Consider the following 16,657-nt stretch of genomic DNA (forward strand, 5'->3'; position numbering starts at 1 on the left):
TGAACTAGTACCGGGGTTCTTTGTCCTACCTCCAAGAAAACCAAGGAGCGTGGACACAAGGGTGGGGTTGGAGCGAACGTTTAATAAGGGAAAGAAGAAAGCTCTCCAAAGTGGAGAGGGAAGTCCGAGTGGATTGTCGGGTTACAGCTGAGTGCAAAAAGCTTTTTTTTTTTTTTTTTTTTTTTAAAGACAGAGTTTTGCTGTTGTCACCCAGGCTGGAGTGCAGTGGTGCGATCTTGGCTCACTGCAACCTCAACAACCTCCGCCTCCTGGGTTCAAACGATTCTCCTGCCTCAGCCTCCCGAGTAGCTGGGATTACAGGCACACACCACCACGCCCTGCTAATTTTTGTATTTTGGGTAGAGACGAAGTTTTACCATGTTGGCCAGGCTGGTTTCAAACTCCTGACCTCGGGAGATCCGCCTCTTTCGGCCTCCCAAAGTGCTGGGATTACAGACCTGAGCCACTGTGCCTGGCCGCAGAAAACTTTTATAAGACACTGCTCTCCTGCCGGTAACTGAGTAACTTCTTACCAGTAAAGCTGCCTGTGCAGCTCCCCTTATCTTATGCAGCTGGGGGTATGTCTCTAGGCAAGTGCAAATCGCTGCTTCTCTTGTTTGTGTAACTGTGGGTTTGTTTTAGATAAGGCCCCCTCCTCCCTGTGCCAGTTTCCATGGAGCCCACCGTGTATATGCCTGAAAAGGAGAGGAAACTTTTTCCCGGGAGCCTGCTAATTAAGCAAAGAACAAAGGGCTTCTGCGCTGGACCCTGTCTGCTTCTCTCTCTGCAGGTTCAGCCTGAGTTTTTTCCCAGGTTGCTTTATTTTTGCCAGTTGCTGTGACTTTTCAGGCAGGCCACTTCTGAGGTCGGAATTTTCCCCAACGGATTTTTCTTTTCCTTCTCCCTCACTACCACAGATATGGGGGGACACAGATAGGGGCAAGGCCAGCCCCTTTTCATCCACAGTCAGCACTTCTGGTGCTTGATCTCAGGCCCCTCTTTGAGCCACTGCTCCTTTGAGCCAGTGCACGGTGAGGGTTAGTGAACTCAGAGAGTGTCCCCCCGCAAACTCATGTCCTTACCAGAACCTCAGAATGTGAACTTGTTTGGAAATTGGGTCTTTGCAGATGTAATTAGTTAAGATGAGGTCATACTGGAGTAGGGTGGGCCCTGAATCCAATCTGACTGGTGTTCTTGTAAAAGACACAAATACACACAGAGGAAAGGTCATATGAACACAGGCAGAGATTGGAGTGATGCAGTCATAAGTCAAAGAATGCAAAGATTGCTAGCAGCCACCAAGAGCTAGGAGAGAGGCGTGGGACAGACTCTTGAGCTTTGACAGAGAACATGGCCATGCTGATGCCTTGCTTTTGGAAACTAATACAATTCAGGGACCTCAAAGGGGTCCCGGGAGCAGCTCTGATGCTCCTAGTTCACTTTAACCATGTACAAAATGACTGCTCCTCCTAGAAGCTTAAATGACCAATATATTGATGTGAAGGGAGTGTATCTTTCTGATCTTTGCACTGGGCTGCTAAAAATAACCAGCAGAGGAGCCCAGGCCTGACGCCTACTCCCTGCCTCCGGAAGCGCTCTTTTTTCTGCCTCAGTTAGGAGTTGTAGGAACAGGCAGTCTTTGGCAAGTTCTGACTTTGGTTTTCTCCCTACTTTGAGGTTTGCTACTCCTTTGCCAAGTTTTTCTAAGCACATAACGGGTGCCACAGAAATTCTGCATTTGAACAGAGCAGCCCATATCCACAGTTCTAGCCAAAACTGCTAACGAAGCCAAGGGTTTTCTTTTTTGCTCTTCAGCCTGGAATACTTTTGTCCCCTCTTAACGTCCTCATTTGAGTTCTACCATCATTTGTGTGTTCCACAGGCTGAGCACCTCGAATGTGCTCCATTGCAGCTGATCCCTGCCTTCATGGAGCTTAGCTTTTCAAGGGGAAATAGACATGAAACAGTTATGTGATGAATGCAAGAAGCAAAGGGCAGGACTGCGAGAGAAGGATGTTGCAGGTGTGGCAGGGAAGCCTCTCCAAGCCCATTTAGACTGTGATTGAAGGAAAGAAAAGATGCGGCTGTGTGCAGATCTGGGCCACAGCCTGAGGTGGGAAACAGCTTGGCAGGTGCAGCAGGAAGAACCAGCTGGTGGGAGAGAAGGGCCGTGGGGAAGGGGGTGGAGGTGGTGAGCAGGGTTGAAGTGGGAGGGCCAAGCCAAGGCCAGATCGTACATGCAGGGATCCAGGGAAATGAGTATGGATTTCAGCCAAAGTGAAATAGTAAGCCATTGGAAGGTTTTTAAAAAACTTTATTAAGATATAATTTACATACTGTAAAATTCTCCTGTTTTAAGTGTACAATGCAATGATTTGTAGCAAATATACAGCGATATTCCAGCATCACCATTATCCAGTTTTAGGATTTTTTTTATCACCCAAAAAAGTTCTGTTATATAATTCTATTATTATTTAGAGACAGGATCTCATTCTGTTGCCCAGGCTGGAGTACAGTGGTGCAATCATATAGGTCACTGCAGCCTCAACTTCTTGGGCTCAAGCAGTCCTCCCACCTCAGCCTCTTGAGTAGCTGGGACTACAGGTGTGTACCACCACACCAGGCTAGTTTATTTTTTATTTATTTATTTATTTATTTTTAGACGGAGTCTCACTCTGTTGCCTAAGCTGGAGTGTAGATTGAAATGCTGATTTTGGCTCACTGCAACCTCAGCCTCCCAGGTTCAAGCGATTCTCCTGCCTCAGCCTCCTGAGTAGCTGGGATTACAGGGGCGTGCCAACAAGTCCAGCTAATTTTTGTATTTTTAATACACACAGGGTTTCACCATATTGGCCAGGCTGGTCTTGAACTCCTGACCACAAGTGATCCACCCCCTTTGGCCTCCCAAAGTGTTAGGATTATAGGCGTGAGCCACTGTGCCTGGCCCGAAAGTCATTTTTATAAAACTCTTAGGAAATGCAAACGTAAAAGGATCAATTTCTTCTGTCCGTGCTGTGTAGAGTACCTGTTGTGTAAAGGGCTGGGAGGGCATTTACAGCATTCCAGAACCTGGCGTTGAGGATCTGAGGGGCAGGAGATTCTATCATAGGCTGCATGTCTGGTAGGTGGCCCCCAGGTCCAGTTGGGTACATTAGGGGTGCCCCTCATCCCATGTGGACTTGCAGGGTGGTGTGGGGGCTGCCAGCTGGGCAGACCAGACTCAACCACGCTCACAGACCAAGGTCCTTCCACCAGCTAAGACCTGGACGAAACATTTCCAGGTGCCTCTTTTTTCTTTTTCTTCATTTTTTCTATTTAATTCAGCAAATATTTTTTAAACATTTCTATGTTCCGGGCTGTGTAGTAGGAGCCAGGCACTTGAAGAGGAGCGAGACATCTTCCGTGCCCTAAAGTCGTTCACAATCTGAAAATAGAATTGACAAGCACACAAATGAAGCCAGAGTGAGGTGCCACAGAGCAGTGTAGGGAATGAGATGGGCAAGTTGGTGTGAGGAGGGGAGGAGGCTTCATAGAACAAGGGACAACCTTGGGGAATCTTTTTTTTTTGAGACGGAGTCTCGCTCTGCCTCCCAGGTTGGAGGGCAGTGGCGCCATCTCAGCTCACTGCAAGCTCCGCCTCCCAGGTTCATGCCATTCTCCTCCCTCAGTCTGCCACGTAGCTGGGACTACAGGTGTGTGCCACTACGCCCGGCTAATTTTTGTATTTTAGTAGAGACGGTTTCACCATGTTGGTTGGCCAGGATGGTCTCGATCTCTTGACCTCGTGATCCGTCTGCCTCGGCCTCCCAAAGTGCTGGGATTACAGGTGTGAGCCACTGCACCCAGCCAATCTCGGGGAATCTTAAAGGACAAATCAAATTTAACCAGATTGGGGGTGGGGGCAGATTTGCAATTGCAAAAATGTGGAACCAGCCCAAATGCCCATCAGTCAATGAGTGGATAAACATCATATATATATGATGGAATACTACTCAGCCATAAAAAGAAATGAATTAATGGCGTTCGCAGCCACCTGGATGGGATTGGAGACTATTATTCTAAGTGAAGTAACTCAGGAATGGGAGACCAAACATCACATATTCTCACTTATAAGTGGGAGCCAAACTGTGAGGATGCAAAGGCATAAGAATGATAAAATGAGGCCAGGCGCGGTGGCTAACACTTGTAATCCTAGCATTTTGGGAAGCTGAAGTGGGTGGATCACCTGAAGTCAGGAGTTTGAGATTGGCCTGGCCAACATGGTGAAACCCCGTGTCTATTAAAAATACGAAAATTAGGCCAGGCGCGGTGGCACATACCTGTAATCTCAGCACTTTGGGAGGCTCAGTTGGGTGGATTGCCTGAGCTCAGGAGTTCGAGACCAGTCTGGGCAGCACAGTGAAACCCCGTCTCTACTAAAGCACAAAAAATTAGCCAGGCATGGCGGTGTGCACCTGTAGTCACAGCTACTCGGGAGGCTGAGGCAGGAGAATTGCTTGAACCTGGGAGGCGGAGGTTGCAGTGAGCCCAGATCGCACCACTGCACTTCAGCCTGGGGGACAGAGCAAGACTCTGTTTCAAACAAACAAACAAAACCCAAAAATTAGCCGGGTGTGATGGCGCGTGCCTGTAATCCCAGCTACTCAGAAGGCTGAGGCACAAGAATTGCTTGAACCCAGGAGGCGGAGGTTGCAGTGAGCCGAGATCGCCCACCACTGCACTCCAGCCTCAAAACAAAACAAAACAAAACAAAAAGTTACAATGGAATTTGGGAACTCGGGTGGGAAAGAATGGGAAGGAGGTGAGGGATAAAAGACTACAAATTGCTTTCAGTGTATACTGCTCAGGTCCTGGGTGTACCAAAATCTCTCAAATCACCACTCATGTAACCAAATACCACCTGTTCCCCAAAAACCTATGGAAATAAAAAATGAGAAAGAAAGAGAATAGGTGAAGACCCAGAAAAAGCAAGGATACTGGTGGGACGTTGCCCAAGTCAGTCTTCCTGGCTGTGGTGGGTGGGGGGAGACAGAAGCTTAGCTGCTGAGGGATGGGAGTGGGGAAGCAGTCATGAAAGGGTGGCTTGAACTCGCCCCAGCTGTCACCAATCCCTTCCCCGCCCTCTCTTGCTGTCTCAGACCTCATTCCAAGCAACACTTCTGCAGACACTGTTCTCACAACTCCTTCACACTAAAGCTACATGACGGAGAAAGTCTTAACTCATTCCGTTGCCTGTGTATATTTACATCTTAAGAGGAAACACTTTCAACCAGGCATGGTGGCTCATGGCTGTAATCCCAGCAGAGGCAGGAGGATTGCTTGAGCCCAGGAGTTCCAGGCCAGCCTGGGCAACACACCAAGAGTCCCGTCTCTTAAAAAAAAAAAAAGGGGCCAGGCATGCTGGCTCCTGCCTATAATCTCAGCTCTTTGGGAGGCCAAGGCGGGCGGATCACCTGAGGTCAGGAGTTCGAGACCAGCCTGGCCAACATGGGGAAACACTGTCTCTACTAAAAATAGAAAAATCAGCCGGGTGTGGTGGCACATGCCTGTAATCCTAGCTACTCGAGAGGCTGAGGCAGGAGAACCGCTTGAACCCAGGAGGTGGAGGTTGTAGTGATCTGAGAATATGCTACTGCACTCCAGCATGGGTGACAGAGTCAGACCCTGTCTCAAAAAAAAAAAAAAAAAAAAAAAGGAAAAACTTTAAGAACATGATGACTTAATAGAATTACTTGTTTACAGTGGGATTTTATACCTTGAGCCGGGAGCCGGAAGGAATGCACTTTTGACCAAGGATTATGGCAGGGGCACATAGAGCCACCGTGGGCCGGGTGCTGCCACCAGTGAGGGCCTCTCTCTCGGGGTGTGTATTTGGAGGGCAGGGAAAGAAGGCCTTGAAGCCCTGAGGTGGGGTTTGTGCCGGGGGACCTGCTTTTCCATCCCTCCCTCATTTAACTCCAAGTCCCAAGCCTCCTTTCCTCCCTGTCTTCCTCCCACCCACTCCAAACAATCTGCCTGTGACTGGTTTTTCCGCTCTCTGTGCTACTTGAACAGGAGGCTGTCAGGAGCTGTTCTGCTCCAGCGAGGAGAACCATTGACTCTCATTTGTGGCTGCTCCTTGTCTTGACCTCGAGTTTTGTTTCAAGCCCTTTGGAGGGTTCCCTCTTTTCTCTTTTGAGACAAGTTCTCGCACTGTCACCCAGGCTGGGATGCAATGGCACGATCATAATAGCTCACTGCAGCCTCAACCTCCCAAGTCTCAAGCGATCCTCCTGCCTCAGCCTCCCAAGTAGCTGGGACCACAGGCACGGGTCACCATGCCCAGCTGATTTTTGTGGAGGTGGATTTTCGTCGTGTTACCCAGGCTGGTCTCCAAATCCTGAGCTCAAGCAATCCGCCCATCTCGGTCTCCCAAAGTGCTGGGATTCTAGGCATGAGCCACTGTGCCTGGTCATATGAGAGGGCATTTGAGCAGACTGGGGCAAAGTGGAGTGTGAGCAACGTGGATGTCAGGGGAAAAGTATTCAGAAAGACAGGAGAGCCTTGCAAGGGACGTGAACTCCGTGTGGGCTGGATGTGTCTGTTGAGTGGATAAATTCCAGGGAGTTTTTGGGCTACAGTTTGGCTGTGGCTTGCCACTGAGAAAGTTCTTTTTGTGTTTGTTTGTTTTTGCTTTTTTGAGATGGAGTCTTGCTCTGTCACCCAGGCTGGAGTGCAGTGGCATGATCTTCGCTCACTGCAATCTGTGCCTCCCAGGTGCAAGCGATTCTCCTGCTTCAGTTTCCCTAGTAGCTGGGATTACAGGCGAGAGCCACCACACCTGGCTACTTTTTGTATTTTCAGTAGAGATGGGGTTTCACCATGTTAGCCAGGCTGGTCTTGAACTTCTGACCTGAAGAGATCCGCCCACCTTGAGAACGTTCTTTTTAATTTTCGGTTTCACATCGGTCCTTTAAATAGAAGACCAGGCTGTGAGCCAGGTCAGCAGGACGGGTCATCTGCTTCCCCACGGGTGTGGTTGGGCTGCAGGGACCTTGTTGCTGAGACTAGGAACGGCTCCTTGAGGCAGGTGCTGCATTAGTTTCTGGGGCTGCTGTAGCAAGGTACCATCAACTGGGAGGCTTAAACCACAGAAATTTATGGTTTCCCAGTTCAGGAGTGCTGGGATTATAGGCGTGAGCCAAGGATTCTCTTTCCTTGAAAGTGACTCATACGCTCCGCTTTCCTCCGCAGTGCTTTCACCCTCTCCCTGGTTTGGTAACTGAAGCCTTCTGAAATGAACCAGTGTCAGGCTCCAGTGAGGACTCCATCCCTAATTCAGGAAGCACAGAGGTGGAACATAATCCCCCCGATTTGTTTATGTGCAGCCGACTTGTCTCAAGGTGGTGTGCCTGTTTTGGAAAACTTTTGTTTGCAAGACAATGTGAAAGAAATCCTTAAAGCTCACAGAGTGCCAGGTGGATATGACGTTCTGGCCCTTGGTTCCCCCAAGAAAACAGCAACCTCCAGAAAGCAAGTCAAACTTGTCAGCAGAATCCAGGGATGTCCCTCGAGGCCTGACAACTTAAGAGCAATCACGGGAAGGCATTCAGAGGACCGCAGCAGAGGATCAGGTCAAGGGAACCTACCTCCTAAAGGAAAGACCGAGAAGAACCATGCGCCCCACTACCCACCTGGGCTCCTCAGCTGGGCACAGAAGCAGCCAAGGATATTTTAATTCAGATGCTCACATATGACTAAGTTGCCACGTGAGGATGATGCGCGGTGATTTTCCACCTTGAGGCAAAGCAGGACAATGGGTATAAAGAGGTTTGCAGCCCCGGGACCGGGTTTTCAGCTGGTTTTTCTACCCCAGAGTCTAATGCATGCAGGCTGTCATCAGCACCACAGACAGCACCAGATCCCATAATAACGTCCCAGAAGGTTTTATTGCTAAATTAGTGTCAGAGCTCCAGGGAACACATTCAGATATAGTCACACTGAGTCGGAGCTCAAGGGAAGAGCTGTAAGCTGGGAACGAGAGAACCGATGACAAGGCAGCGGCCTCTTCTGGCAGCTTCCGGAGGAGCCCCCAGTTAATGGGACGTCATCACTTGAGGCAGCAGGTAACGTTTACCTGTCACTTAGTATGTTACGGGCACTGTTTCCAGTATTCTAGAAGCACAATACTGACAGCAGTGGAGGTAACGTTCGGGTAGGGGCTGGGTTTTGTTTTTTTTTGACTCCCACTCTGTCACTCAGGCTGGAGTGCAGTGGCACAATCATAGCTCACTGCAGCCTTGAACTCCTGGGCTCAAGTGATCCTGCCTCCTCAAGTGAGCCTCCCGAGTAGCTGGGACTACAGGTGTTCACTACTGCACCCAGTGAGGATTGGTGGGGAGGTGTCTCGTTATGTTGCCCAGGCTGGTCTCGAACTTCTGAATCCAAGCGATCCTCCCACCTCAGCCTCCCAAAGTGCTGGGATTATAGGGGCGGGCCACTGTGCCCCTCCAAGGTAGGAGTTATTATTATCCCAATTTTACTGATGAGAAAACTGAGTCCCAGAGAAGTTGGTTACTTTGCTCCAGGACACAGACAGCTGGGACTTGAATTCAGGCAGTCTGGCCACAGAACCACACCATCACCCGCTATGCTGTACTGTGTTTTGTAAAATGACATGATGGCCATGTGATGCGATGTAATGGTACCGCAGAGTTTTGTGCTCAGGATGTAAAAATGAGTATGTGCTGCCTTTCATGGTTATCTCTTGAGTTCTGGCTCATGACCTGAACTGTTTTTTCCAAGACCCTTCCTTTTCCCACTGGGAAAGATACTATATTTGATACCTGAACAAATAGCCTTTAAGATATCACTTTATGGGTCTTTTTAGAATTTGTGGCTGGGTGCAGTGGCTCATGCCTGTAATCCCAGCACTTTGGGAGGACAAGGCAAGAGGATCACTTGAGGCTGGGAGTTTGAGACCGGCCAAGTCCATATAGTGAGACCCCATCTCTACAAAAACTTTAAAAGTTAGCTTAGCATGGTGGCACACACCTGTTGTCCCAGCTACTCAGGAGGTGAGATGGGAAGATTGCTTGAGCCCAGGAGTTCAAGGCTGCAGTGAGCCTAGGTGACAGAGCAGGACCTCATCTATTAATTAAAAAAAAAAAAAAAAGAAAGAAAAGAAAAAAGAATTTGTGTTGAGTGGGATTGGAGAGTTGAAACAGACCAAGAGATTGTCCCAGGTTGTCCTCAAAGCTGAGAAACAAGACTCAACCCTGGATCAGTTGCAGTTGAACTTTATTCATCCGTTCATACCTGGGTCCCCCCCGGCCCCCACCTACCCTGGCCCTGCCTCCTCAGGGCTTCCAAGATGGGGTGTCGGGGTGGCTTTGTTTCTCCTCCAGATGCCGTCTTCCCAGAATGTGATCCATGCCCTCCAGGATCTAAGGGATGAGGACTAAAGGGGTCTGTTCCTCCTCCAGGCAGCAGGCATGGGACCATCCGTCTCAGCGGCTGCTTGGTGGTGGCGGTGTGGATGGGTGTGGCTCTCTGTTTGCTGGGGGGTATTCTGCCAGGATGTATAGGAAGCCACCCAGGGCTGCCACTGCTGTGGCTGTGTTGTGGGAGGAGCAGCCATCTGGGGGAGAGAGCCCCCATGAGTGCTGGGTGGCAAGAACCTTGGCCCTTTATTCAACAGAGTCCCATTGAAAGTGCTTTTCAGCCAGGTGCGGTGGCTCACACCTATAATCCCACACTTTGGGAGCCTGAGGTGGGCGGATCACTTGAGATCAGGAGTTCGAGACCAGCGTGAGCAACACGATGAAACCCTGTCTCTACTAAAAAAAATATAAAAATTAGCCGGGTATGGTGGCACTCTCCTGTAGTCCCAGCTACTCGGGAGGATGAGGCAAGAGAATTGCTTGAACCCAGGAGGCAGAGGTTGCAGTGAGCTGAGATCGCGCCACTGCACTCCAGCCTGGGCAACAGAGCGAGACTCTGTCTCAAAAAAAAAAAAAAAAAAAGTGCTTTTCAGATGTCATTCCAGGCAACTTGCAAGACACCGAGTGGGTGCTTCGGTGCTCCCTTAGGCCCATTTTGCTGGGCTGGGTGCCCTTCCACCAGCTGCTAAGGGCTCCCTTTTCTGGGAGGTATGTCCCTCCCAAATAACTTACCGATACAGGGATACAAAAGCCTGGCCACCTTGTCCCAGGGGGATGACTCTGTGGTGCAATTTATGCTCCAAGGCATTCCCCTCCCACCCCTGCAGGGGGATCTGACCTGAGGCTGCATCCTGTCCCTCTCCCGCCTGGCTTAGCCTGCTTCCCTGACTTACCTACCTCAATAAACCACATGCACCGGAGTCCTGTCCCAGGTCCTGTGTAAGACCTTCTGAGATGGGGAAACTGAGGCTCAGGTAGCCGAGCTGAGCCCCTGGTCCTGGTGACACCACAGCTCATTTCCTGACCCCAGTGGCCTTCCTCTTAGTTGCCTCTGGTCTGCCTGGTCCCATGTGACCTCATGGCTCCTGGAGTCAGAGTCTCAGGCCTGAGCACTTGCCTAAGATAATATCCCTTAGATGTAGTTAGTTCTTTGAGCTCAAAGTGGGCTGCACGCCTCTAGTCTCACAATCTGTCTACTTGTGGAAGGGAGCCAGGAATTCTTTCCTCCCTACCCAGAGACTTTGGGAAGGGGAGGGGACCCCAGCTAGGTCCCTTGAAGGGAGGGAGAATGCAGATTTCAAGGTGCCGAATGACTAACCCTGGCAGTTCATGCCTCTCAGTGGCCTAACTGTATGGCAAATACAATGGGGAGGGCTTTGCATGGCGATCAGATGTCAGCCCCCAACAGTTTGCTGCCCATCTTACAGATGAGGAGAATGAGGCTCAGAGAGGTTGTGTGACTTTCACAGCAAGTTAGAGGCAGAAGCGGGACTCAAACCCACACAACCTGACCTCAAACCCTGTGCTCCTAATCTCTACACCAGCTGCCTCCTGCTCTGTGGGCTTGTGTCATAAGTGCAAGAATGAGCACACTCGTCCCGGGCAGTTTTCTAGGCTGCTGGTCAACCTGGAGGTGTCCCAAGAAAGGCCTTGGGCTCTGGAATTTCTGCAGCTTCCACTCCAGTCACCAGGACAGTCCTTGTGTTGGGCTCTGGGGACAGGCAGCTGACCAGGTAGTACACAGCAGGCCCCTACCACCCTAGCCATAGGCAGCCCCAGCCCCTCTGTGTCATAAAGGCCTAGCTAGGGCAGGGCCTCTGGAAGTCTCCTGGGAATTTCTCTCCCTTCTCCTGCGTGACATTTGGTGGCAGCTACGAAACTGACTCACTGGATTTCTGCTTTCACTCCTCTCTCCTGTCCACCTGTAGGTGGATGATGAGGCCATAGTGGGGTTGATGGAGAGATGTTTAGTTACTGGAATCATATACCCACATATGTTGGACATCTACTCTGTGAGCTGGCTATTCCATATCCCTTCCTGCTTTTGCCTGCAGTTATTTATTTTTTACTTTATTTTATTTTATTTTATTATAATTATTTTTGAGACAGAGTCTCACTCTGTCACCCAGGCTGGAGTGCAGTGGCACAATCTCAGCTCACTGCAACCTCCGTCTCCTGGGTTCAAGCAGTTCTCCTGTCTCAGCCTCCCAAGTAGCTGGGACTACAGGCATGCGCCACCACGCCTGGCTAATTTTTGCATTTTTAGTAGAAATGGGGTTTCACCATGTTGGCCAGGCTGGTCTCAAACTTCTGACCTCAGGTGATCCATCCGCCTTAGCCTCCCAAAGTGCTAGGATTACAGGCATGAGCCACCGTGCCTGGCCTATTTATTTTTTATTAATGAAAAATTGAAATAAAAATCCTCTCTTCTTGGTTCCTCCCTTCCTGTGTCCCTCCCTCCTTCCCTTTCTTCTACGTTATTTCTTGCCTTTCTTCCCTTCCCAATATACTTATATCCTGTTCTCACTTTCTCTACATTGGCCAACTGACCATGCAGTTTATTGTCACAACCGGGACACTTTGGAGGAAAGAGGGCACTATTCATAATGGCTCCAAGACAACAGGTGTAAACTGGGGCAGCTCAGGGAGCACTGGGCTGTGTGGCCACCAAAACTGTTCTGGTCACTTGCCCATTCATTGGCTTTTGTGTCCCTTCTCTGTCTTTCTTTATTCCAAGCTCTAGCACACAGACCCCTCCAAACTGCATTTCCAAGGATGCCTTGCTTACTGGTTTCGACCAACAGGAGGTGCAGGTGGAATGAGGGGAGAAGCCAAAATATTTCTCCCTTCCTCTCTGTGTCTACCCCTTGTTCAGCCCCTGCAGGCTCTGTTAACAGCGCTTCCTCCTGCCATTCTCCAGCTCTGGGGAGGGTAGTGGCTTCCTGCAACAGTAGAATCTCTGGGTTTTTCCACCTTTTCTGTTTTCAGCTCTTACAACACCTCTGAGATGAGTTTCCTCTAGTAAATTTTCTCTGTTGAAGTTCCTGATGCAGGTTCTATTTTCCTGACCAGACCTTGACTTAGAAGGGTTACTGTTACTATTTTTAACAACTGAAAGTTCTCTTTTATGCTCCTTTAACAAAAGACAGTATCTCTGGACTCCCCACTTTCTTTCTTTCTTTTTTTTTTTTTTTTTTTTTTGAGACATGGTCTTGCTCTGTCACCTGGGCTGGAGTGCAGTGGTGCGATCTCAGCTCACTGAAGCCTCCACCTCCTGGGTTCAAGTAATTCTCATGCCTCAGCCTCCCGAGTAACTGGGACTACAGGCGTGTGCCACCATGCCCAGCTAAGTTTTGTATTTTTAGTAGAGGCAGGGTTTTGTTATGTTGCCCAGGCTGTCTCCCCACTTTCTAAGAGGAGGCCATCAGGGACCCCCAGCCTCTCTTCCACCTCTCAAACATGAAGGCCCTCTGATTAGTGCCCCTTTGGTGATGCCAAGTCCTTTTCTTCCATAGCAGAGAATAAACACAGGCCTCTATTTTGCTAGGATATCTCAGTTTCATGTCAAGAAACTCCCTTGGGTATTTTCATTACCTGAAAATTGTTTTTCTCGCCTCTTCACTCTCCTCAAAAAATGCTGCCGATATTGAATAGCTTTAGATAATTCTTCATCTTCAGCATCTGGGAGAAGAGCAAAAGTTGAACTTCTCAAGAGAGATTTTTATTTTTTACATTTTTATTTCTTTTTACTTCTTTTCTTTTATTTTAGAGACAGGGTCTCATTCTATTGGCCAGGCTGGGTGCAGTGACAACAATCATAGCTCACCGCAGCCTCAAACTCCCAAGCTCACACAATCCTTCCTGCCTCAGCCTACCAAGTAGCTGGGACTACAGGCATGGACTACCATGTCCATCTATTTAAAAAAAAATTTTTTTTTTGGTAGAGATGGGGTCTTGCTATGTTGCTCAGGCTGGACTTGAACTCCTGAGCTCAAGTGATCCTCCAGCCTTGGCCTCCCAAAGTACTGGATTATATGTGTGAGCCACTGCAGCTGGTCTCAAGGTGAATTTTTAAATGTTACTCACTAAACCTCCTGCCTCCATAACATTTCAAGGAAGTTAGGTCTTCTCTTGAAACTTGAGGCTATTCCAGAAGTTTCCACCTGCACCTGTCTGCAGATCCTTTCGCATGGCCTAAACTTGTCATCTACTGATGGTTTTCCAAATTGTGGCTCCCCAAACACCCACCATCAGAACCGCTGGAGGTGCCTGTTAAAAATGGAAGTCCCTCCAAGATAAGCAAAAACTGAGGGAATTCATTACCACTAGACTGGCCTTACAAGAAGTGCTCAAGGGAATCCTACATCTGAAAAGAAAAAGACAATAATCACTATCATGAAAACATGACAAAGTATAAAAGTTACTGGTAGAGGAGAAACAGAAGAAAGAGAAAAGAAGCAAAACTATCACCATAGAAAAGCACCAAACAGCAGTGATAATAATAAGAAAGGAAGAAAAAAAATCAAAGGATATAGAAGATAACCAGAAAACAATTAATGAAATGACAGGAGTAAGTCCTCACACACCAATAATAACCTTGAATGCAAATTGATTCAGTTCCCCACTTAACAGGTATATAGACTGGCTGAATGAATGAAAAAACATGACCCAACTATATGCTGCCTACAAGAATCTCACTTCACTGGTAAAGACACATATGGAATGAAAGTGAAAGAGTGAGAAAAGATCTTCCACATAAATGGAAACCAGAAGGGAGAAGGAGTAGCTATACTTAGATAAAACAGACTTTAAGTCAAAAACTGTAAAAAGAGACAAAGAAGGTCATTATATAATGATAAAAGAATGAATTTAGCAAGAGGACATAACAATTCAAAAAATATATGTATTAAACGCTGGAGAATCCTAAAGCAAATGTTATTAGATATAAAGGGAGAGACAGACTCCAATACAATAATAGCTGAAGACATCAACACCTTGCTCTCAGCATTGGACAGATCATCTAGACAGAAACTCAACAAAGAAACACTGAATTTAAACTGCACTTAAGACCAAATGAATCTAACAGACATTTACAGAACATTTTATCTAACTGCTGCAGAATATATATTCTTCTCATCAGCACATGGAACAGTTTCCAAAATAGACCATATGTTAGACCAAAAAACAAGTCTCAGCAAATTTAAAAGAATTTAAATCATAGCAAGTATCTTCTTGACCACAATGGAATAAAACTAGAAATCAATAATAAGAGGAACTTTCAAAATTGTACAAATACAGGGCAATTAAACAACATGTTCCTGAATGACCAATGAGCAAATGAAGAAATTAAGATTAACATTTAAAAATTTCTTAACACAAGCGAAAATAGAAACACAATATGCCAAAACCTATGGGATATAGCAAAAGCAGTATTAAGAGGGAAATTTACATCAATAAATACCTACATCAAAAAAGCAGAAAGATTTCAAATAACAAACTAATGATACATCCCAAGGAACTAGAAAAGCAAGACCAAATCAAGCCCCAAATTAGTAGAAGGAAAGAAATTGTAAAGATCAGAGCAGAAATAAATAAGAGACTAAAGAAACAATACAAAAGATCAATGAAACAAAAAGTTGGTTTTTTAAAAAGATCAACAAATAAATTATTAACTAGACTAAGAAAAAAAGAGAAAAGACTCAAGTAAATAAAATCAGAAAGAAAAAGGGACTATTACAGCTGATACCACTGAAATACAAAGGATCATTAGAGACTATTATAAACAACAAATTAGAAAACCTAGTGGAGTGTGCTGGGTGTGGTGGCTCATGCCTGTAATCCCAGCACTTTGGGAGGCCGAGGTGGGCAGATCACTTGAGGTCAGGAGTTTGAGACCAGCCTGGTCAATATGATGAAACCCAGTCTTTACTAAAAATACAAAAATTAGACAGGCATGGTGGCGGGCGCCTGTAATGCCAGCTACTTGGGAGGCTGAGGTAGGAGAATCACTTGAACCCGGGAGGCGGAGGTTGCAGTGAGCTGAGATTGCACCACTGCACTCCAGCCTGGGTGACAGAGCGAGACTCTGTCTCCAAAAAAAAAAAAAGAAAACCTAGTGGAAAGGGATAAATGGCTGGACACATACAACATACCGAAATTGAACCAAGAAGAAATAGAAAACCTGAACAGACCAATTATGAGTAATGAGATTGAATGTGTAATAAAAAGTCTCCCCAAAACAAAAAGCCCAGGACCTGACAGCTTCACTGCTGAATTTTACCAAACATTTAAAGAACAAATACCAATTCTTTTCAGTCTCGTCCAGAAAATTGAAGAGGAGGAAAGTTTTCCAGACTCATTCTACAAGTTCAGCATTACCCCAATACTAAAACCAGACAAAGACACAACAACAACAAAAAAACTATAGGCCGATTTCCCTGATGAAACTAGATGCAAAAATCCTTAACAAAATACTAGCAAACCAAACCCAGCAACACATTAAAAACCATTCATGGCTTTCCTACTGTGACCACTTCCAGTAAGTAATGAATGTTTTACATTAAAAAAAAAATCATTCATCATGAACAAGGGGACTTTACTGCAGGGATGCAAGGATGGTTCAACATATGCAAATAAATAAATATGACACATTATACCAACAGAATGAAAGACAAAATCATATAATCATCTTAATAGATGCAGGAAAATGCATGTGATGAAATTTAACATCCCTTCATGATAAATCTGTCAATATGTTAGGTATAGAAGGAATGTACCTCAATATAATAAAGGTCATATATGACAGACCCACAGCCAACATTACACTGAATGAGAAAAAGTTGAAAGCTTTTCCACTAAGAACTGGAACAACACAAGAGTGCCTACTTTCACCATTTTTATTCGACATAGTACTAGAAGTCCTAGCCAGAGCAATTAAGCAAGAGAAACAAAAAAGGGCATCCAAATGAAAAAGGAGGAAGTCAAATTGTACCTGTTTGCAGATGACATGATCTGATAGACAGGAAACCCTAAAAGCTCCACCAAAAAAACTCTTAGAACTGATAAATGAATTCAACAAAGTTGCAGAATACAGAATAAACATACAAAAAATCAGTAGCATTTCTATACACCTACAATGAACTAGCAGAGAAAGAAATCAAGAATGTAATCCTATTTATGAGAGCTAAAAACAGAATACCCAGGAATAAATTTAACCAAGGAGGTGAAAGATCTCT

General features: G+C 46.7%; 1 protein-coding gene across 6 annotated transcripts in view; it reads right to left on the reverse strand.

Moving 5' to 3' along the window:
* Positions 1-2,389: 2,389 nt before the first annotated feature.
* The window catches only part of C18H16orf89 (chromosome 18 C16orf89 homolog), a 29,344-nt gene continuing 15,076 nt past the window's right edge, over positions 2,390-16,657 (reverse strand). For 2 of the 6 annotated variants that reach the window (XM_054454895.2, XM_063654798.1), the window contains exons 7-8: positions 13,017-13,103; positions 9,263-9,818 (exon numbers count right to left, since the gene is read on the reverse strand). In XM_054454895.2, coding sequence (XP_054310870.1) covers positions 9,724-9,818; positions 13,017-13,103 — 182 coding nt within the window. In that variant the 3' untranslated portion in view covers positions 9,263-9,723. Of the gene's footprint in view, positions 3,425-9,262; positions 9,819-13,016; positions 13,104-16,657 lie in introns of those variants that run through there. The other 4 variants (XM_054454894.2, XM_063654797.1, XM_063654799.1 and 1 more) reach the window with 3 other exon arrangements.

Source organism: Pongo pygmaeus, chromosome 18 (genome assembly GCF_028885625.2).
Source record: "Pongo pygmaeus isolate AG05252 chromosome 18, NHGRI_mPonPyg2-v2.0_pri, whole genome shotgun sequence".
NCBI lineage: Eukaryota > Metazoa > Chordata > Mammalia > Primates > Hominidae > Pongo > Pongo pygmaeus.